The following is a 24,314-nucleotide window of genomic DNA, read 5'->3' as shown; positions in this document are numbered from 1 at the left end:
TCAGTTGTTTTTTTCAGTGATTCAAGTGGAATTTTTGGCATTGAGAGGATATCTATTGTTGTATCAATCCATTTTTGTACTATCTTTCAATTTTCATGGATCCAAATTGTATTGCTTCCCTTACTCCATTCAACTATCATGGTTCGAAACAACAAATGGAGGTTCACCAAAAACACTGAGGGTTATACAGAGTGACCATGGGTACAGAAGGTGACCTACACGTGCTACTGAGAAGAGAAAATGTTTCAATAGGTGTGATGAAGCTTTTAGAACATTATGCATGTCTATCCCTCCAGATCTTCTCTTTCATGTTGAGTCTTGCACAACACCCAATGAGATTTGGACTACATTTGAGTCCCTGTTTCGAAAGCAAGATGCATTGAGGGGTTTTCAATTGGAGAATAAGCTTATTGGCTTATATCCTACTGATTTTGACAACATCCAAGACTTCTTCACCAAACTCGACTCTCTCAAATTACAGTTGAAGCAGTACAAAATTGAGGACTCTCAATTGATTCTCTCTATCCTTGCCAAGCTTGGTCCTAATTATTCAGTTTTTGTTTCTACGTTCTATGCCACTAGAGATAATCTTAGTACTCATTGCACCATGCCTTCACTTGATGAGTTTGCTTCTCAACTCACACAAGAGCAAACCAAGTTGGTTTAGATGGGGAGATTGAAGTCTTACAAATCACAGGCTCTTGTTGCTTCCCAAAGTCCCACAGATCAGAAGGCTTCACATGGCAAAGGCAAGAAATATAAACACAAGGATTCCAAGTTACGTGTGCAGCCCAAGGACACACAATCACATGATTCTTCAGATTCTTCTTCCTTTTCCACGAGGTCATCATCGAAGAAGGATAAGTCGAAGTGTGCATATTGCACTAAGCCAAGACATGATGAGCATTGGTGTTATGCAAAGAAGATTGATGAGCTGAAGCATCTTCTACAGAAGCACAATATTCAGCCACCTTCATCTAGTACATCTCCTTCTACCACTTTTGGATATGGACATTCCAGGTCTTCTATGACACGCGGTGAAGACAAGATGAAGGGCCATGCTCTATGTGCATCGACACGTTCTCAGTCCTCTAGGTGGCTTCTTGATTCATGAGCTTCACATCATATGGCATCATCAAAGGGTATGTTCTCTTCTGTTGAGCATCGTGCATTTCCACAAATTTTGAAGAGTAATAACACTTACATGAATGTTAATGAGAGTGGTTTTGTTGAGGTTGATGGTGGCACATTCAACAATGTTCTTTGTGTCCCTACATTAAATTCCAACCTCCTTTCCATCTACCAAATTACTCACAATGGGACAGGCAAGACGGTTAAGTTCACCCCTTATTCAATGCTCATCAGAGATTTGCATAGTAGAGAGCTTGATGTAGTTGGCAGTGTTGATCATGCAACACAATTGTATGAGTTCTATCATTTTGCTCCCATTGAGCATGCATCTGGTCCTATCTCTCATGCATAGAGAGTAGATCGGAAATTTGAGGAGACATTTGGTCACCTGAACCTATGTGTGCTTCAATCACCTGTAGTGGTTCCTAAGGCTTGTTTTGATCCTCCTCCACCTCCTACTTCTTTAGAGATCGATTCAATTCAGCAGGTTAATTGTTCCCTTCCAGTTTCAGTAGAGTGGGATGACTAATTGCTAGATATTGCAGCATTGTTTGATACATCACACACTCCAAAGATTAGAGCCATGGTTGAGGATACTCCATTCCTCTTTGATGGCAGTTTGCACATTCCTATCATCCCATCGTCAATGCCTTCAGAGATTGTTCATCAAGCATCTTAACAACTGTTTGTATTTGCTTCAGTTGATTTGGCATATCATGATTCAGATAGTTGGATAGTTGAGCAGTCTTCCATGGCACAAATCCAGAGACTATTCCTTCTATCTCCTTTCATGGAGTTGTTTCAACCTTGGCAACTTGACTTGTTTCTTCCTAAGGAGAGGAACGTGGTTTGCCGCCATTGGATCTCCATCAACATGCATCCTCAAGCTTTCATCTTCGGCATTGGAGCTTCTTCATTATGGGGGGATACATCGTCTCTTCTTCTCTCTCTTAAGGGGGAGATATTTATTGTACTTGTGACCAATTTTCTACTAGTGGGGGCACTTGGAGTCCTTCGTCTTAGTCACATGTAGTAACTCCCTTTTCTTTTTCATTGCATCTCTCGCTTTTGGAGAGGGGTTTTTTCCCATGTGGTTTTTCTCCTTTTCTTCCTTTAGAGAGACCTCATTGGTGTGAGTTGCATTGTTTTGCATTGGTTTGTAAATGGCTACCTAATTAGGCCTTAGTTGTCAGGACCCATTCATGCATGCATTTTGCATTCATATTAGCTCTTTAGCTTATCCCTACATTAATCTTAAGGGGGGGTGTTGGAGTAATTTTAGGACAATTATCTAATTATTTATTAATTAGGTCCTTTAATTGCTTTTTCACTTAAGCTAAACTTAGGTGCTTTATTTTATCTAGGTGTTATGCTTTTTTAGTCTGAGTTCACTTAGAAGCACTTCTAGTTAGCTTTTTTAGCTTGTAGTTGAGCTTAATTTAGCTCCCACTTTGCCTTGCTTTAGTTCTTCTAATTTTAGGATTAGAGCATCTCTTGCTTTCTATAAAGCAAGTCATTCATTCATTGTAATTGTACCTTCAATATTGTATCTCCAGTATTCTTTTGTGCAATGATACAGAATTGTCTGGTTATAGAGAATATAATCTTTGCTTGATCTCTTTTGTGTGATAAGCGTTTTGGTTGCAGATGATTCCTGGCTCATGTGGTTCATCATCAACTTCTACTTTAATCCTTACTCCTCCCCAGTCTTATTGGTTAGCAAAAAAGATGGGCCTTGACACTGTACATTGATTTTCATAACATAAAAAAATCACCATCAAGGATAAATTTCACATTCTACTAGTGGATAAGCTTTAGATGGACTCCATGGTGCTCTTTTTTTTTGCCAAAGTTGTATTTAGGGTTTGGCTATCATCAAATTCCCATCAAAGAGGATATTCAAAATTTTCCTTCCACAGTTATGATGGTCATTATGAGTTTCTTGTCATGTCACTTAGCCTCACAAATTGTAATGTCCCCTTTCTAGCACATGTTGTATGACATTGTCATTAGCCTATTTCTCCAAGGTCCCATAGGCTAACCAAGAGATTTAAGAGATCTTAAGGATATTTGGCCTAGACAATTTCAATTGCAGGCGCTTCTGAGGTGTTTTGGTGTGTTTTTGGGATACTTACTATTTATAGTAAGTCAACTAGACCAAGTTTGGACTGTTGAAAATATTAGCTAAGTTCGGATCATATAAATCACATATACATGTATTATTTCAATGTAACCATTTATTGGGCTAGACCCAAATGTGGCATGGAAAAAAAAAAGGCAATTTAATATGTAATAGGGCTGGGCCCAAAATGCAACGTGGGCAATTTAATATGTAATAGGGTTGGGCCCAAAATGCAACGTGGGCAATTTAATATGTAATAGGGTTGGGCCCAAAATGTAACATGCTAAGGCATTGGACTGGACCTAAAGTCTCACGTGGTAAATATTAATAATAAATTGTTGCAAGCCAACCTAAGGAGATTTCTGCCAAGAGAAGGGTATATATATAACAACTTCAAGATGAAGTTAAACATATTCATAACATTGCATAATAGCGATTTGCTCTTCCTATCTCTGCTCCTCCATTTTATGTGATCTATTCTGGTATCCTTAGCGAATCTACTGGTCTGCATTTTTTGGCGAGCTCCAAGGGCTTATCAAGTTGTCAAGATTCTGATTCAGGCTGTTAAAGACACCTTCCGTTGTTTCACTCCTTTGGTCATCTACTGATTAGGGCTGCATCATCCATCACCATGGCAACTTGCTGTTAGAACAGCAATCAGAGATAAGTCTGTTATATTGTAATTGCCTATCATTGATATAATACATCTTAAAGTTTGAGGCTGGGTTTTTCACCTTCAGGAGGGAGGTTTTCCCAGGGTATTGGTATCTTGTGTTTATTGTTGTTACTGTTCTTGTTTCTTGTGTTTTATTACTGCCATTACTTATAAATAGTCTGATTATATTCAAATTGATCAAATTAACACCTAATTGCTTTAAAATTAACATGGTATCAGAGCTTTAGGTTCATTTAAATAATCAGATTATTAGTTGCTCTCCACTTTCAGTTTTCTATTTTAGTTTTGCAAGATGGTTACAAGTCTGAAAGTAGAGGATAGACTTGAAGGTGCCCTAAATTTCACATCATGGAAGGTTCGTGTTCTCCTTGCTCTTGAAGAACTAGAGCGGTTACAGTTCGTGGAAGATATGGATCTGACTGAACCTTCGGATCCGGAAGAACTAAAGCAATTCAAGAAGAATGCTCTCAAAGCAAAGAAGATTCTTATTGACTCTGTGAAGGATCATCTTGTTCCAGTCATCTCCAAGTTGAAGACAGCCCGAGAGATGTTCAAACATCTTGAAGGTATATATGAGATCAACAACATCAACTGGACACTCACATTGAGGCAGCAACTCCTTCAAGTTAAAATGTGCAAAGGAGATTCAGTCATGTACTTCTTCATGAAGATTTCAGAATTGAAGGACCAACTCAACGCAATTGGAAGCGAAGTCGTGGACAAGGACATTGTCATGATTGTGTTGAATGGTCTTCCCGACTCTTGGGATCCCTTCATTCAAAGCATAAGTGGAAGAGCTGAATTTCCTTCCTTCGATCGTCTCCACCAGATTGTATTCAAGAGGAGTCTCGCCTTGCTGCTAGAGAAATGCACAAAGGCTCTCATGGAGGAGATCAACATGTGCTTGCATCTCAACATGTTAGAAGAAAGGGAGGTCATTGGAAGAAGAACAACTTCAAAAGAGATAGAGAATTCAGACCTCCAACTTTCGATTCAAGGAAGAAGCCAAGGGATCTTTCACGTGTTCGTTGCTTCAGATGCAATAAGTTTGGACATTATGCTAAAGAATGTCAGAATTCACCCATGCAAGGAGAGGCCAACCTGAATGAAGTTGCAAACTCAGAAGACAATGAAGGCTACCTCTTCATTTCAGCCTTGTCCAGCAATGTGCCAACCGATAGTAACACCTGGTTAATCGACAGTGGTGCATCTAGACACATCACGGGATATCGAGAGCATCTCTCAGACTTGATGGAGAAAGAGTCCAACCTTCATGTGGTAATTGGTGATGATGCTCAGTATTCAATAAGAGGCTTCGGTAGCACTTCCTTAAATTTAGAATCCGGTATGTCTTTGCATCTTAGTGATATCTTATTTGTACCTGGAATTAAGAGGAATCTAATTTCTATTTCTGCCCTAGAAGATAAAGGTTATCAAGTAGCATTTTCTGAAGGTAAAGTACTTGCATGGCCTAAGAAATCTGGCATTAAGTCTGCTAGTGTTATTGGAAATAGATATGACAATTTGTATGAGCTTTCAGCTAACCCCATTCAAGCACTCATTCATGAAGCTCCTGAATCTAGCGAGCTATGGCATAGAAGGCTCGGTCATCTTCACTATCAGGCACTTCCTTCACTTGAGAAGATGATTAAAGGTATGCCTAAACTTAATCAATCTCATGATGATGCTTGCAAAGGTTGTGCATTAGGTAAGAACACTAAAAGTCCATTTCATAAAAGTGAAAGTAGAGCTAACGAAAAATTAGCACTTGTTCATTTTGATCTATGTGGACCTATGTCTATTCCTTCACCTAGCGGATTTCTATACTATGTTACATTTATAGATGATTTTTCTAGAAAGACTTGGATTTACTTTCTAAAATCTAAAGAATCCAATGAAGTGTTAAGTAGGTTTAAAGAATTTAAAACTCTAGCTGAAAATATGTCTGGCAAAAGAATTAAAGTGTTAAGATCTGACAATGGAGGTGAATACACCTCAAGTAGCTTCAATGACTTTTGTGTAGAAACAGAAATTAAGAGGGAGTTCTGCGTTTCCTACAATCCTCGGCAAAATAGTGTAGCTGAACGAAAGAATAGAACCATTGTTGAAGCTACTAAAGCTATGATTCATGATCAAGACCTGCAAACCTTCTTATGGGCGAAAGCATCCAAGACTGTTGTGTACATTCAGAATAGATGTCCTCATCGTGTCCTGGAGAACATAACTCCCAAGGAAGCCTTCACAGGAGTCAAACCAGATATCAGCCACTTAAGGATTTTTGGTTGTCCTGTTTACATTCAAGTGCCAAAGGAAAAGAGGACTAAATTAGAGCCTTCCGGGAAGAAGGGTATCCTCGTTGGGTATAGTGAATCTTCCAAGGCATTTCGCATCTACATTCCTGGACAAAGGTACATTGAGGTAAGTAGGGATGTCACCTTTGAAGAAAATATTGCTTTCAAGAAATCTAAAGGTTCTCTTGTTGATAAAGAAGTTAATGATAATCAAATTATGGATACTGATACTAACCCTGAGATTTAGAGGGAGTCTATTAAGCCTCCTAAACCTATTGAACATGATGATCCTCCTGAGCCTCTGGTTCCAACTGATGGACCTAGAGATATTGCAGTTAGCAAGAAAAGACCACTTTGGGTTAGAAGCACAATTCAAGATGCAAAAAAGTTTGCAGCTCCTAGTGGTACTTTCAGAGAAAGTAAGAGACTTCAGAAGCTCTCTAGCTATGTTGCAATGATGTGCAACATCATTGAGTCTGAACCATCCAGTACAGAAGAAGCTATGAGCCAGCAAGCTTGGAAGCTAGCTATGGACGAAGAGTATCAATCCATCATCAAGAATGATGTTTGGGATGTTGTGCCTAGACCTAAAGGTAAGTCTGTTGTTTCCTCTAAATGGTTGTTTAAAATTAAACATGTCGCTGATGGTAGTATAGAGAAATATAAAGCTAGGTTTGTAGCTCGTGGTTTTTCTCAAAAGGAAGGAATAGATTATGAAGAAACATTTGCTACTGTTGCTAGATATACTTCTATTAAAACTGTTATAGCTATTGCTGCAACCAAAGGTTGGAAATTACATCAAATGGATGTAAAGACTACCTTCCTTAATGGCGTTATTGAGGAAGAAGTCTATATTGAACAACTTGAAGGTTATGAGATCCATAATAGAGAAACTCATGTATGTAGATTAAAGAAAGCTCTCTACGGCCTCAAGCAAGCTCCTAGAGCTTGGTATGAAAGAACTGATAAGTATCTAGTTAGTCTAGGATTTTCTAAAAATGATGTTGATCCTAACATTTACTTTAAAGTATTTAATGATGCAATGTTAATTTTGCTTTTATATGTTGATGATTTATTTCTAACTGGTGAAGACAGTCTCATCATTAGGTGTAAGAAAGAATTAGCTACTGAATTTGAAATGAAGGATTTAGGTCTTATGCATTACTTTCTAGGGTTAGAAGTGTGGCAAAGACCTAATGAAATTATTCTAAGTCGAGGAAAATATATTGTTGATATATTGAAAAGATTTGGTATGATGGATTGTAAACCTATGTCTACTCCTATGGAAACTAACTTAAAGAAGTTGAGCATTTCTGCAGCTAACTCTGATTTTGCAGATCCCTCAAATTACAAGCAACTGATTGGATCCTTGATGTATCTAGTCAACACTAGACCTAATATCTGTTATGCAATGAGTGCACTTACCCAATTCATGAACCAGCCAAAACATGTTCACTTGGTAGCAGCCAAGCACATCCTGAGGTATTTGCGAGGAACTATTGGCCTTGGACTGAAGTACTCAATCAACTCGACAATCAACTTGGAAGGCTACTCTGATTCCGATTAGGCTAGAAGTGTTACTGACAGAAAAAGCACTTCAAAAATCTGTTTCAGCTTGGGTTCCGCTATGATCTCTTGGGCCAGTAGGAAACAATCCTCAGTTGCACTAAGTACTGCAGAAGCTGAATATATTGCCTCAAGTGTGGCAACTAGAGAAGCAGTTTGGCTTTGCAAGCTTCTTGCTGGGTTGTTTGGACAACCATGGGAATCCACTATTATTTATTGTGATAACCAAAGTTGTATTAAAATGTCTAACAATCCAGTGTTTCATGACAGGTCAAAACATGTGGAAACTCATTATCATTATATTCGTGATATGGCACAAAGAAATGCTATCCAGCTGAAATATATCAGCACCGATGAACAAGTTTCTGATGTTCTCACCAAGCCTCTAGCTCGGGGGAAGTTTGAGTACTTCAGAGAGAAGCTTGGAATGGTGGAGAACTCAGCATTGATTGAGAGGGAGTCTCAATCTTAGTGATGCAATTCAGTTTGCATCTTCCACCCTCTGTGGGCAATGCAACGTGGAGTCACCCTCTTCGAGTAATGCAAGGTGACAGTGTATCCTTTTCCGAGAGAAAACTGAGGTATAAAAACCTCTTCCTCCCTCTGCGGGCAATCCAAGGTGGGACCATCCTCTGCGGGCAATGTAAGATGGTCATCATGAAATGAGTTCATGATATTTATGAGTTTTACTACAGGTATACTCTATGAAGCTTGTACATTCACTCGAGGGCAATGCAAGGTAAAAGTCATGAATGGATCATGAGATGTGGCAGTTATTCTCCTTAGCTAAGAGGGAGTGTTGAAAATATTAGCTAAGTTCGGATCATATAAATCACATATACATGTATTATTTCAATGTAGCCATTTATTGGGCTAGACCCAAATGTGGCATGGGAAAAAAGGCAATTTAATATATAATAGGGTTGGGCCCAAAATGTAACGTGCTAAGGCATTGGACTGGACCTAAAGTCTCACGTGGTAAATATTAATAATTAATTGTTGCAAGCCAACCTAAAGAGATTTCCGCCAAGAGAAGGGTATATATATAACAACTTCAAGATGAAGTTAAACATATTCATAACATTGCATAATAGCGATCTTCTCTTCCTATCTCTACTCCTTCATTTTATGCGATTTATTCTGGTATCCTTAGCGAATCTGCTGGTCTGCATTTTTTGGAGAACTCCAAGGGCTTATCAAGTTGTCAAGATTCCGATTCAGGCTGTTAAAGACACCTTCTTTTGTTTCACTCCTTTGGTCATCTACTGATTAGAGCTGCATCATCCATCATCATGGCAACTTGCTGTTAGAACAGAAATCAGAGATAAGTCTGTTATATTGTAATTGCCTATCATTGATATAATACATCTTAAAGTTAAATCTGGGTTTTTCACCTCTAGGAGGGAGGTTTTCCCAGGGTATTGGTGTCTTGTGTTTATTGTTGTTACTGTTCTTGTTTCTTGTGTTTTATTACTGCCATTACTTATACATAGTCTGATTATATTCAAATTGATAAAATTAACACCTAATTGCTTTAAAATTAACATGGATCGACAAAAAACTCATGAATAATATCTTGTTGATGTTAGTTTTGATTGACTAGAGATTTTAATAATCACTTGCGATTATTAATTTATTAAACAATAAAAGTTAAATTAAATATTTAACTTTATTAACGTGGGAACTTAAGCAAAGGGAAAAGTAATTTAAAAAATTAAAAGTTCCCTTTCACTAGAAGTACTTGGAGACATGAATATTAAAAAGAAAAGTGTATCTATTTATCCCACATCGGCTACAAAAATGTGTGAGCTCTCCCAAGAAAGTTATAAAAGACTCTTAAGAGTTCATTTTCAGCATGCTTGGTTGCTGATGAATTAGATATTGTTTATGCTAATGATTCTAGGAGTTGTTGCTTCTTCTTCTTCTTGGTTTGTGAGGACGGAAACCCTTGCAAGCAACATTCTTCACGTTGTTATAAGACACAATCTGGAGGATAACTTGGTGATTTCACACAGAGATAACCGTGGAGCTTTAATGATGCTGATATTTTCAGCTCTTTGGACAACAAAGTGTAGAGACCATTTGTGAGGGCTTATTAAGGAGTTTTTGCAGAGTTGATTGCATATTTGTGGGTTTGATCATTGTTAGTTGTTCCCTCTAAGGCCGGATGTACATCTTCAAGGAGTTTGCAGAGGTTTATAACTGGTTTGTGTTGTTATTACTCATTCATACTTCCAGCTATCCATTTTGGAGTTCTTCTTGGTGTAGGCGGCTAGGGTTTGGAAACCCTCATTTACTAGTATTGTTGTTGCATGTATGTTATTTTCACTTACCAGCAACTGGGTATGTTAGATATAAGATTGTAATCGATTTTCATCCTCTGGATGTTTCTAGTTGGGTTGCTACATTGTAAATTCATGCTTACTACATATCTTAAGCATTCATCATAGTGACATTGGTGACAAACCCCCACTCATTTAGATAGTTGCATGCTCATTTTCTAATTTATGTTATTGTACTAAATTGAGTTGGTGCTTGGGTTCGGGTTCGCACGGGAGTTCGTATGGGTCCATCCTTGATACGTACCCAAGGGTTTGGGTTCACCCAATGCGAACCCAGGTACAAACCCGGGCGTATCCAAAGGCATTGAGCACCAAAACATAACAAAAACAAATTTTTTTGACCTTTTTTTGCATCCAAAAACTCTAAGATGTCCCTAAAAGCACCCCTTCTATCATTGGGTTTTCCTCACGAATTGATCAATGATAAAGTAGCATACTATTAAATGTTTTTCTACTGCCATTTTGCATTGTTCCATCTTCTAATTTAATTTTGAACTATCAATTGGCATTTGGCATTGATCAATAATGAAGTATCATACTATCAAATATATTTAGTTTTATAATTTTGTATATTTCTTTAAAAAAAATTATATATGTATATATATACATGTACGGACGAACCTGACCCACGAACCCAAAAGGCAAAAAAAAAATGCCCAAACCCACGAACTGGGTTCGCATGCCCGAATCCAAGCCCAAACCCGAACCAGTAACTCAGCTTTAAAGGCAATTGCATATTTTGGTTTAAGTTGCATGCATGTAATCTTAAGCTAACATTCAACATTAGTATATCCTATTCCATTTATATCAAAAGCAAAAAAATCAGGGGTGGTCATTACAGTGGTATCAGAGCAGAAAATCTTGCCATCCTGTGTATGCATGTGAGCGAACAGTGCTTGCATGTGTGATTTACGGATACCCAATTGCTTGCATGTTAGTTAAGAGGTGAGCCAGGGTCTTGCATGTTGTTTTCTATTAGCAAATGTCTTCTATTCAGATACCTAGATAGTTGCATGATAGTTTAGATCAATTTTATGAAGTGGGTTTCTTTTGCATGCCATTTTCGAGCAATACAGATTTGTGGGTTTGATTACTTACCAATTTTGATTAGTTCCAAAAGATGGTTTTACTTTGCATGTTAGATTTGAGACTACCCATATGTTTGCATCTCATTTTGGAGAATTGCATGTTAGCGGGTTAGAGTTGCATGCTAGGTTTAGGCAGTTTTCGAAAGTGGGTAACTATTGCATGTCAATTTGAAGCTGTTTGGAGTAGTGGGTTCCCATTGCATGTTAGTTTTTGGTAGTTTTGAGCATGTTCTATGAGAGCCTGTGATAGGGAAATTAGATACCAAAAAAGATTAAGGAAAAGGGAAGCTAAACAGTGGGAGCAGGTGTATCTTGCCATCCTAAAGGGTCAGTCAAGAAAGATGAAGACTTATGAAGAGCTATTAGAAGATCTTCAGTACTTGCATGTCTTGGTTAGTTTAGATCCATCTTTAAAAAGAGAACAGAAACAAATGAAAAGGACTTCTTCAGTGACCAAATCCAGAAAGTCAGCGAAAATGAAGAAAGGAAAAAAAAAAGGATGAAGGATGGACTAACTACTTCAGAAGGTGATAAGGAGTTAGGCAAAAAGGTGTCTATTGCAGGAGAAAAGTTGGGACACTTATCTCTATCAAAAGATGATCTTAGCTCATTAGAGGAAGTGGCAGAGAGTTTGCAACAGGTGAAACAATCACCCTCTCAGCTGATCCAAATAGCAATAGCTCCAACAGTGAACTCTTTGGGAGAACAAAGATTGTTGAGACACCCAAATAAGGAGGTAAGACTACTTGTTTCTAATTACCTAAGTGAAATTATAAGAATTACAACTCCTGAAACTCCTTACAAAGATGATAAAGTGAAAGAGGTTTTTCAAGTAATCATTGAAAGTTTTGATGGGTTAGAAGAAATCAGTAGTCCTCCTTTCAGTAAAAGGGCTATGAATTTAGAATTGATGGCGAAGGTGAGATCATGTGTCGTCATGATTGACTACAGTTGTGATGATCTTATTTTTCAGATGTTTCATCATTTTCTTTTTGCTATAAGTGAAGATCATGTCCAATCCACTCATGGTTTCATGAGAATCATTATGACTACAATTATTGATGAATATGATGTCATTTCCCAGCCTCTCATGACATTCCCATTGGCTGTATATAAAACAAGAATTGGTTATATCTACTATTGCTTACAATCTAGTCAACGATGTATTCAGTTAATGTGATAAATTTGAACCTCTCATGGATAAAGGGAAAGCAAAGGAAATCCAAAAAGATTTCTTCAGTGACAAAATTCTAGAAGTGATCAAGAATGAATTGAGGAGGCAAAATATGTGCTTCTCTTGCAATAAGGATTGGAAACCTAATCACCAATGCATGGATGAAAAGGTATGGGAAGACATTCCATCTACTTCCAAGTCTCTCTTTCCATCATTTGAAGAGGAAATACAGGTTGCCAATACAAGTTTGCTTCTGAATGATGATTTGAACAAGGAAGCCAATCCTAATGATGAAGATGATTCCCCATGTGCATCTACCATCGAAGATATTCCTGAAGATGAAGAAATTTTGTCCACCAAGGAAGAGGATAGTTGCCAATATGATGAGTCAATTTTTGCTTCAAGTAATGGTTGCATGAACCTCTTTGTGGGTGATTTAGAAATCATGCTTGACAATTCCAGAAAGGTAATGGCTTCTTTTGGTGATTCCATGACTCATGTTATTGCTGCCCCACTTTCTCCACATGACAAGATTGTTCCAAATGTTGATGATGGTGATTCTATGTTTGATTCTAATTCTGCCTTGGTTCTAAATCAGCAAGAGTGCGAAGAAGATATCATAGAAGAAGTTTGCTATGAGAGCCAAATACCTCAAGGTAAATCAGCTATTTCAACATGTGAATCTAATGTTGTTAATTCACTCAAACTGGAGAAGCAATTGAGGGTCAATGAAGATAAGATAGTTGCAGTGTTAACACATTTTGATGACATCCACAAGTTGGTTGAAGGTCACCTTTGGAAGGGACAACTTAACAGTAGAGAAAAAAGGGGTAAAGATGAATCCACTCAAGCTGATTTGCAGGTAATCAAAGAAGGTATAGAGACTATGAAGTCAAATTATTTGCACTTACTTTCAGATCGTGACCACCTCCTTAATCTCGCAGAAATTTATTCAGAATCATTGTATGGGAAAGAAGAAGTTGATAATCTCACCTATGAGCTTGTGGATACTAAGGATACCTTGGAAGCTACTCAAGAAGCTCTACAAAGAGCAGAAAATCGGATTGACAAGCTTAACTTAGAGCTGAGTTTGGCACAATCTCAATCAGAAAATTAGTCTTCTATGGCAGCCACATTGGAAAGGACAACCACCATTGATGAACAACCAATGTTTGAAGAAGAATTGATTGAACGCTATGAAGATTCAATGAAAGAATTTGTACCAAATGCTCATTTGTTGATGGTGAACAGCAATCCTTGTGCACTTGTTTGTCATAAGATGTCAACTATGAATTACCAGGTTGACATGGATTTGGAAAATCACTTTGCATATACTCAAGATTGCAAGCCTAAGCTTGAGGATGTCTTCATTGTTTCAAGTTTCTCACAAGGTATGAACTTCCCTTGTTATTTGAAATTTGCATTAAGGAGCATGAGGTATACCAAGTTCTTGTTCGTATGGATATACCAAGAAGCTTGAATGAACATGGGAGTCATAACATTGAAGAGTTGACAGTTAAATGGTTAGCAAACGATCACACTCTCTCTCTAACCAATAAGAAAGCATTATATTTGTTGAATGAGCCATATTCTAGCAGCCTGCAACCAATTGGGAATGAATTTTCAGATTTGGTTCCTTGGCCTCCATCTCACATTTCAATGTATTAAAGTTCTCCAATGATGCTAATCATTGAATTTTCAGATCATGCAGTGATGATAACAACTAGTTGTATGCATTTGAGTGCACATAATAATCTCTACAGCACTTGGGAATTGGATGTTGATGAGAATTTACCAATCCATGAGAGCAAAGGCATTCAGGAAGTGAGTATAAATCAGATTTTTAGACTTGTTGCTGCTGAAAATTGTGAAGAGATGTAAATGATTACATTTGGAGATACGATGAAAACTATTCCCCATTTCATGCTAAGTATGCTTAATGACATAAGAGATTCGGGTGCATACATTGGTGAAAGGCTTGCACATGATAGCAAAGTTTCAGTCTATGATTATATCAGAGTAGCGCAGCGTCAACATGGTGGTTCCTTTTTGAGGTTGATTTGGAACCCTGGGATCACTTGAGTTTGCAGTTCAATAGTTGAGGATGAAGAAGCCAATGTTGGCTTACTAGGGTTTACTCTGATGGTGTTCCAGTTTACTTTTATCAGAGAGAAATTTCCTGAGGAGTTGACAGAGATGGTGCAATATTTGATTGCTTTGCTTGCTAGTTGTTATCAAGAGGTCTCTTGTGTTGGCATCCAACAGGGCAGTTCTTTCAGGGGTTGGTGCTATAGATCTCCTAGGTTGACTTGGGACCCTAGGATCATACTCAGTTTCAATTTGGTTCAGCATAGTGATCTTGGGGCTGCATTGAAATTGCTTAAGGTCAAGCAATATCGAGAAGGTCGGACTGTGATGCCCCCTTTCTAACACATGTTGTATGACGTTGCCGTTAGCCTATTTCTCCATGTACCCATAGGATAACCAGGACATTTAAGGGACTTGAGGATATTTGGCCTAGACAGTTTTAGTTGCAAGCGATTCTAAGGTGTTTTGGTGTGTTTTTGGGGATACTTACTATTTATAGTAAGTTAGCTGAGCCAAGTTTGGGTCGACAGAGAACTCATGAATAATATCCTATTGATGTTAGTGTTGATTTTGATTGGAGATTTTAATAATCGCTTGCGATTATTAATTTATTTAACAATAAAGTTAAGTTATAAAGTTAAATTAAATATTTAACTTTATTAATGTGGGAACTTAAGTAAAGGGAAAAGTTATTTAAAAATTAAAAGTTCCCTTTCACTAGAAATACTTGGAGACTTGAATATGAAAAAAAAAGTGTATCTATTTATCCCACATTGGTTGGAAAAGTGTGTGAGCTCTCCTAGGAAAGTTATAAAAGACTCTTAAGAGTTCATTTTCAGCATGCTTGGTTGCTGATGAATTGGATATTGTTTATGCTTATGATTCTGAAGGAGTTGTTGCTTCTTCTTCTTGGTTTGTGACAACAGAAACCCTTGCAGCTAACATTCTTCACGTTGTTGAAAGACACAATCTAGAGGATAACTTGGTGATTTCACACAGAGATCACAGTGGAGCTTCAATAGTGCTGATATTTTCAGTTCTTTGGACAATAGAGTGTTAACGACCATTTGTGAAGGCTAATTGAGAAGTTTTTGCAGAATTGATTGCATATTTGTGGGTCTGATCATTGTTGGCCGTTCCCTCTAAGGCTGGTTGTACATCTTCAAGGAGTTTGCAGAGGTTTATAACTGGTTTGTGGGGCTATTACTCATTCAAACTTCTAGTCGTCCATTTTGGAGTTCTTCCTGGTGTAGGCAGCTAGGGTTTGAAAACCCTCATTTGCTGGTATTGTTGTTGCATGTATGTTATTTTCACTTACCAACAACTGGGTATGTTAGATGTAAGATTGTAATCGATTTTCATCCTCTAAATGTTTCTAGTTGGGTTGCTACATTGTAATTTCATGCTTACTACATATCTTAGCTTTCATCATAGCGACATTGGTGACAAACCCCCACTCATTTAGATAGTTGCATGCTCATTTTCTAATTTATGTTATTGTACTGAATTGAGTTGGTGCGGACATTCCATACTCAATTAGTTTGTTTATCTTTAAAGGCAATTGCATATTTTGGTTTAAGTCGCATGCATGTAATCTGAAGCTAACATTCAGCATTAGTATATCTTGTTCCAATTATATCAAAAGCAAAAAAAATCAAGGGTGGTCATTACACAAATGCACTATTCACATTTCGGAGTTTGATGAATAAGATTTTCTACCCATTCCTTTAGTAATTCATCATAGTCTTCTTTGATGATACCCTTATTTATAATTGCACCTAGACCATGTTCTTTAAATCCTTATTGCTAACCAATTATGTGTCAAACACTCTATATGTTTCTTTGATCAAACTAAGATTGAGTACCTTGATCATATTGTTTGTAAACGAGTTAAGGTGGATCTTGCAAAGATTGAAACCATACAAAAAGAGCCAAACCTACAGTACTAAAAAGCCTTTATGGGTTTCTTGGCGTCATTGGATATTACAACAAATTTTTCAAGGACTATGAAAAAATTGGCACCCCCTTGCAGCCATGCTAAAAAAGGCTTCATTCTAGGGGTCCCCAACTACCAAAGTGGCCTTTGAGATGCTTAAGAAAACAATCTACACAACTCCAATTCTTGCGATGCTTGACTTCTCCAAAACTTTCATCATTGAAAGTGTCACCTTAGGCTTTGGAATGAATACTATTTTAATGCAATAAGGGGCCTTGACTAGCAGAAATATTGCTCATTCCACCTATGAGAAGAAAATGATCACTATTCTTCATGTCATCCACAAATTGCATCCATATCTTGTTAGCAAACACTTTTGCAATAAAAGTAACCATCACAACCTCAAATACTTTCTATACCAACAATTCTCTTCTCTAGAGCAAAAGAAGTGGGTCACTAATTTTTTGGGTTTTGACTATCAAATTACCAACAAAATAGGCCAAGATAGTGTAAGCAAATGCCTTATAGCATCAAGGCAAAGATAAGCCTGCTCTAAGTGCTTTGTCATCACCCACATCAACTTGGCTCAACGACATACATTAGGAATGTCAACAAGATTGCCGCACTCAACACCTCATCCAACAAGTGTCCACTCGTCCCTCTCCAAAGCCCAATTATTAATTATGTGGATCATATTGGTGATATAAAGGTCATTCAATGTTGGCCTACCAGTTGACTTTGCAATATAATTATTTGTCTGAATGCCATGCCACCCCCTCTATTTGTCACTTTGAGTTCCTCAAAATACATTGAAAACTTCACTATATTTTTTTCTAGGAAGGTATGAAAAACGACATCAAGCAATTTGTGGCAATTTGCAAAATCTATCAATGCAACAAAGGCAGAACTATTACAATCGCTAGCCAACTACAACCATTGCTTATACCTATCAAATTTTGGACAAGTATTTCCATGGATTTCATCGAAGGCCTTCCAAAGTCTTTTGGGAAATCAATCACTCAATGGTGGTCAATTGCATCTCCAAATACATACCCATTTTTTGTGCCTTAGCCACCCATTCTACCTCCATTGTTGCCAAAACCTTCATTGACAAATCTTTCACCTCCATGGCATATCTACTTCCATTGTCAATGATCACAAACCAATTTTCACTAGTCAATTATAGCAAGAACTCTTCCAACACCAAGGTACCCAACTTAAAGTGAGTACTACATATCACCCCCAAACCCATAGCCAAACCAAATTTGTCAATAAACATTTGGAGACCTAGTCACATTGCTTTGCTTTTGATCAACAACATCATTAGGCCAAATGGTTACCATCAGCTAAATAGTAGTTCACACAAAAGCCAAGATGACACCATATCAAGCTATGTATGGTCAATTGGAACCCTCTCCAAACATACATATCTAGCAGCTTGAAGGTACATCAACAGATTCCATCCTTCACACGCATGACATCATTCTTTGTACCCTCAATGACAACTTGCACCTATCACAGAAACACATGAAGTAGCAAGCTAACGAACACCATTCAATGTACACATTCGTCGTCAATGACATTGTCTTGCTTTTACTACAACCATACAAGAAGTTATCTTTGAAGCTAAAGAATCATCAAAAACTTGCCCCCGAGTTTTATGGACCTATAATTTTTTGCAAAAAAATGGTTTCATTGTTTACAAGCCAGAGTTTCCTCCCTCCTCCAAGCTCCATCTAATTTTCCATGTATCCTATTGAAGCAAACTCTTGATCAAGAGATCCAAATATTAAACCATCAAAAAGCTCAAAACAATTCCAGGTTTTATAAAAAATACAGAATATTTATGTATCGGTAAAATTTTATGAAAACACGGTAAACATACATACCGCAACTACTGCAATAGGATTTGTTATTCTGGAAATCACATCCAATCCTTCATTTGAAAGGATTAACTTTGTATGCCCAGCATCTGGCTCTATAATAGGGAAACTGCACCAGATCATTTCTAGTCATATTATAACTAAACAGTAAAAAAAACATAAAAAGTGTTGATAACTTAAATTAAATGAGTCTTGACATGAAAAAAATTGACTTCCCATAAAATAGCTTCTCTAAGCAGAAACAGGGTGGACAATTCATGGTTATTTCAAAACAGACAGCATTTTTTCAATAACCAAAAAGTAAACTTTAATAAATTCTATACAGTAAATAGCATATGGCCAGTATGTTCCTCACATAGAATAATCAAGTATGCTTAATTTATCCCGTCACTCCTTTCTGTGCTAATGAGCCATTCGAATGCCTTACACTCAGCTCACAATATGTCAGGAGTGACATTTTATATATATTAAACACATTATAAGTGCTTTCCTTGACAAAAAGATAATTATAAAAGCAACATTACATAGACTACACTATATTAGTATAGATATCTTAAATACATCTAACTAAAAATGAGAGTTTAAACTTTAGAGCTATTTTATTTATTTAAGAATTATTTTGTTGAGTCATTTTTATGTAATTATTTTATTTACTGAAGTGTTATTTTTATTTTATTTCACTTAAGATTTATTCTATAGTTTTTTATTTACAAAGGAGATATTTTGTTTTACTTTAGAACTATTTAAGAATTACTTTATTTTTATTTACTTAGAGTTATTTTATAGTAATAATTTCTTTTTGGTTTTTTAAATATACGCTGCCTGTGCTTTTCAGATACATGTGGACTGTGTTTCAGTTTAGCTTTTATATACAGGGTCAGTTTGGAGCTATTTTATTTCCTTGAAAGAAATTTTATAGTTTTTGTTTTCTTTTAAATAAATGTCGACTCTAAATACTTTTTTCAACATGGTCACAATATAATGGTCCTTGATGCCATTGTAAAATGCATCTCAACATAATTATAGAGCAAAGATCTTCTAAGTAGATAGTAGAAGCAAGAAACTTAAGGTATATTACGTTAAAGTTTAAACCAGACAATCTAAAAAGCTTATCCCTTTTTGCCCATCAAACACAGGGGAGCAGAAACGTGGAATTAGAAAACAATAAAAAGCTTATCCTGAACCACATTTGTATGAAAGCAAATTGTAGTTAGATACAATGGCAATACATTTAGGAAATTATTTGACAAAATTTACAAAACACTTGTTCAAAGCTTCGAGGCCTTTACAAATTAAAGGTGAACATTACAATAATGTTTGTTCAAAACAGGCATTTATCCATTAGAAATGGAAGCAATAAGGAGAAATCAAATTTTTTTTATGAAATGCAGATGTTTAAGAGATGGTACATCAAGGAGAGAAGTGTAGGACAAACAATACAAAGAATAGTAATATTGTAATATTGATATAATGGTCATCTTAGTCATTTAGTTAGTATTTGGAAACTTTTGTTTGTCTTTCGTCTTTAGTTAGTTTTAGGAAGTTTCCTTTCTGTCTTTCGTGTTTCTATTCTTATTTAACTATTGTGCTCAAGACTTCAGCCATACCCATCGCAATAGCCAGTTTCCTGATCTGAATTATTTTACTCGAGTCTTTCCAAGCATTTTTGAATTGTTTCCCTCAAGCCTTCCCAAAGTTGAATCATCGATATATGTATTAACCTATCTATTAGGTCAATTAAGGGTGAATGGGCATGAGGACATGAATTTGGCATAGTTACCGAGAAACTCCATTATAGGGACATGGACCACATCCCCATCCCTGTTCCTAAATCTACAATTAATGGTTATTACATTTGTATATAAAATAGCTGCATCCTTATTCATTCACTTGCATACCCTAATTTAAATGGCATCCCCATTCCCATAAAATTACATGATGCCCCACATCTCAAGGTAACTATCGAATTTGGTGGCTTAAAAGAAAAACTTCAAATTATTAATTGCATTTTGCAGGTGTGCTCATCGTGTCAAAACCCCAACCACGATCCTCATACTGCTTATCAATATTTCCAGTAGGTAGGAAGGGAACCCTTGTTTCTTCAAGAAGATAACGACAATCAGATTTGTAGCTAATTTATAAAATAAAAAAATAATCAAAAGGAATGTTTTTCTCCATTTCCATGACCATACCATAACCAATTTTCAGATCATGTACTTTCCAGTCCATCTGACACTACATAGTTTGCATCCTATCATTGGAAACACCCATATATATCTGTTTGAGTCGGGAACAATTCTACTTTATTCCATTCTTAAGCAATATTATCCTTCAGACCTTAACTTTGATCTCTTATCGCTGTTGATGTCAATCACCACCACATCCTGCCAAATCCAATAAAAATAATGAAAAAACTCTTGTACCTTGACCAAGGGTGGCAACTTGAAATGAGTACCTTCAAGCCAACACTGAACTGGGTAGGAAAACCCCTCTTGTCAGAAACACAGAAGATGGACTATTAGAATTTTACAATTGTAAGCCTGGGAGAATCCTCCTGCAGTTAGATGTCTTCCAAAGAAACAGAAGCTCAAAATAAATTTAGCAAATTCTTCAATAATTCTGGATTCCTAGATTACAGCAGCACATTCATGACCTAAAGTTGGCCCTCGATTGTAGTATTCCCTTGTTTAAGGGAAAAGATCTAGAAAGCATTATTTTCTTGAACATAAAATTCATGGGGGAAAAAAATTCAAGATTGATATATTTCACATTCCAAGACCTCTGAATACCTCCATTCCCATCCTCGCGCCCCTCGGTTTCCTCTGTCTGACAATTTGAAGGGATGAGATTAAAACTCAAACATGGGGTGCATAGGGCGGTTGAATTTTTTAATGGCCTAGATAATTCAAAGCAAAAAACAGTAGAGACAAACAGTGCTTAAAATGAATTGAATTGAAAATGCTTAACACTAAACAGTCAAAAGGTTAAAAGTGTCTATACAATCATACACTTTTAGTTTTAACAGTTTTTATTAATCATATGTTTGCTTAATACTAAAATCATTAAAATCGTCACATTCAACACAATCATAATCATGAAATAATGAATCGCTTATAAGCTGAACCATGACATGCTTTTGAATTCAAGTATAAAATCCTATAAGGAGCACTGCATCTATGATCTGTTATTCAATACATGGTTTACTAAAATCGTCTAAGAGATTTTATTTGAAACATCACAATCATGACTATGAATTGGGCAGGAGCTCAACTATGTTATGTTTTTGAAAACAAGTCTGAAAAACTATAGTAGGCAATGCATCTAGGATCTGGTATTCAAAACATAGTTTAATAATACAACATTACATTTTAAACACCATAGTCATAACTATGAATTAGGTTGAAGTTAAACTTTCTTCTGCTTTAGAATCCATGTGAAAATCCCATAATATGCATTGCATATATGATCTGAAACGTTGTATTTTAAACTTCATTAATCATAAATATGAATTGGGTAGAAGCTGATCTATGTTATGTGTTTTAATCAAGTACAATCCTTTGATTGCCATTGTATCTATGAAATGGGCAATGCATTTATAATCTCTGAAAAGATAAAGAGCAAACAAGAGTCACAGTAACCACTCACGCTCGGTGATAATAGGATGAGGATGATGAGCCTCCAATGCAGCATGTACCGAATAAGAATAGCAGCAGTAAAACCAAATGCTGTGACATTTTTATTTGCCTTTGCTTGCAGCAGCTTCTGTAATTTCCTCAAAGTGCGTCGGCCTCGTAGTAGTAATCACCGCTATGTTAACTTATATATGTCAAATTGAGGGCAGGGACACGCGAATCGAGGGTCACAAGATTTCTATCGACATCATTTAGAAACATTTCCATATCTATACGGATGGAAATTATGCCCTGGCGATGTTTAGCTTTTGTGAAACCGAAGTTATCCCAGCATGCTTTGCGCCTTGATCAGTGAGATGCCATCATTTGAACATGACTTTAGTTTTTTTAATGTTCTTTAGGACAGATGACTTTCGAATATATGTTGTTGCTCGGTCTTGGCATTAGACTTGGTATCTCTCCCCTCGCCATTTAATCTTGAACGATGAATCATAACGTGTGATTTTAATCTGTGATTTTAACCTTTGATTACTCAATCATTTGTGTACATTTTTTTTCAAAATTAAGAGTTCTATATGTATAATTGACTTGATCCATGTTATAGGTAAACAGTTTGCGTTTGATTGAAGGAAAGTATCTAATTAAATAGAGCTAGAGTTTTAATTTAATGATTAATCCCCTTTATTATCATAATGTAGGGAATATATTGTGCATCTTACAACGGAAAATTGATTTTAAAATTGAGATATTAATTTAGATAAATATTATATATTTGTTTAAATGAAATTAGGAGATATTAGGGTTTTAGTTTAAAATTAATATGATGTGGATTGTAATCTATATCACTATTATAAAGATCTATAAATTAAGAATTGAGATTAAAATGTGGCTCATAGAGTTGACACAATTTAGATATAAGAATATGATATCCTATGATGCAATCATGTTACTACAATATAATCCAGCAAGCATAGTTATGTCTTAATGATACAATTTTTCTCTTAAAATAAATAGATTTTGATACTTCAAGAATGTCCCTTAATGTATATTTGAATAAGGAAAATAGTTTGGCATTAAGGAGTACCATTGGGAGCTTGATGTCCTAGGATTGAAGCGATCAAATTCTTAAACCCTTTAGCTAGCTATTGGGATTGAGTTAACAATAGTAAAGAGAGATAAAGTATGGTAATGGATATCAATGTGAGTGGTGGTAATTGATGTGGTTGAACTAATCACTACATCTTGTTGAAGCTTGATGCAAGCACATGAGTGAAAGTATTTGAATATGTCTTGGTAATGTTCTTTGATAATGAATGTTGATTGTTGATTGTTGTTAGTGTGTGATGCTAATAACTATGGAAAAGTGAATAATTTGCGTAAAAAGAGTAAAGATGTGTATTCTTTTGATACTCTTTTATGTGTATTTCAATGATTAAAATGAACTAAAATAATGTCTTTATACACAATTCTAAATGCATAACTCAAGGCCTTTTAGTACCTAGAACCACTTAAGAACATAAACATGTGTATGATTTAGTTCATTCTAGAAGAGCCCCTTGAAAACATAAACGTGTGTGCAAAGTGGTATAAAACAAAAAGAAAAAACTGTAGGATACGCATTTTTCTCCTCTACTTTTTGCCACCACTTTGGTTTGTATGTAAAGTTAGGCAAGTGTTATAAATTGGGATTTTATGTTAATAATCATCACAAACAACTATAAGATACAACTAAAATGAGAATTACAATATACACATATTCAACACATTACACAATATATACATGGAAAACCCCTTCTAGATACAAAAACCCATAAAGAATCATTTCATAATAAAATACTTATAGAATTATGTATATAAAATATAAACATAATATAGGTATAACATTTCTCCTTACTTCCATGTGGCCAATAACACCTCCTATGGATAGTGATAGAATTTACTATTAATCTCCAAATTTTTTCACACTCTCAATGAGAGAAAAGCTTCTTAAAGGAATGGATAAATACCTAAAGAGGCATTAGTCTCACCTATTGAAAAATTGTCATGTATAACTAACTAATAATCTAAAAGAGCACACATGGGTGGACAAGAAGGATTCTCTTCAAACAAATCTCCATTGTTTGATGGAACAAACTATGCTTTTTGGAGCCTAAGAATTGAGACATATAAATACCCTGGGTTTTAAAATTTGGCAATTTGTAGTAAATAGATATAGAGCTTCATCAACTCCCCCAATGGATTCAGTAAGCAAGAAGGCAAGTGAAAACAATGCAAGAGGAAAAATTCAATTTTATGTGGATTAATGGAATTAAAGCTTGTGAATATGATGCATTGCAAATCTATGAAGGATATATAGAATAAATTGAGAAACATCTATGAAGGAGA

At 36.1% G+C, this 24,314-nt stretch overlaps 1 protein-coding gene across 1 annotated transcript in view; it reads right to left on the bottom strand.

The window, feature by feature from the left end:
- The window catches only part of LOC131044326 (uncharacterized), a 72,261-nt gene extending 49,877 nt beyond the window's left edge, over positions 1-22,384 (bottom strand). The window contains 2 exon segments of the mRNA XM_057977628.2: positions 18,304-18,406; positions 21,943-22,384. Of these exon segments, the coding sequence (XP_057833611.2) occupies positions 18,304-18,406; positions 21,943-22,031 (192 nt within the window). The 5' untranslated portion in view covers positions 22,032-22,384.
- Between the last annotated feature and the right edge of the window lie 1,930 nt (positions 22,385-24,314).

This window comes from Cryptomeria japonica, chromosome 6 (genome assembly GCF_030272615.1).
Source record: "Cryptomeria japonica chromosome 6, Sugi_1.0, whole genome shotgun sequence".
Taxonomy (NCBI): domain Eukaryota; kingdom Viridiplantae; phylum Streptophyta; class Pinopsida; order Cupressales; family Cupressaceae; genus Cryptomeria; species Cryptomeria japonica.
This window is presented reverse-complemented; position numbering and strand designations above follow the sequence as displayed.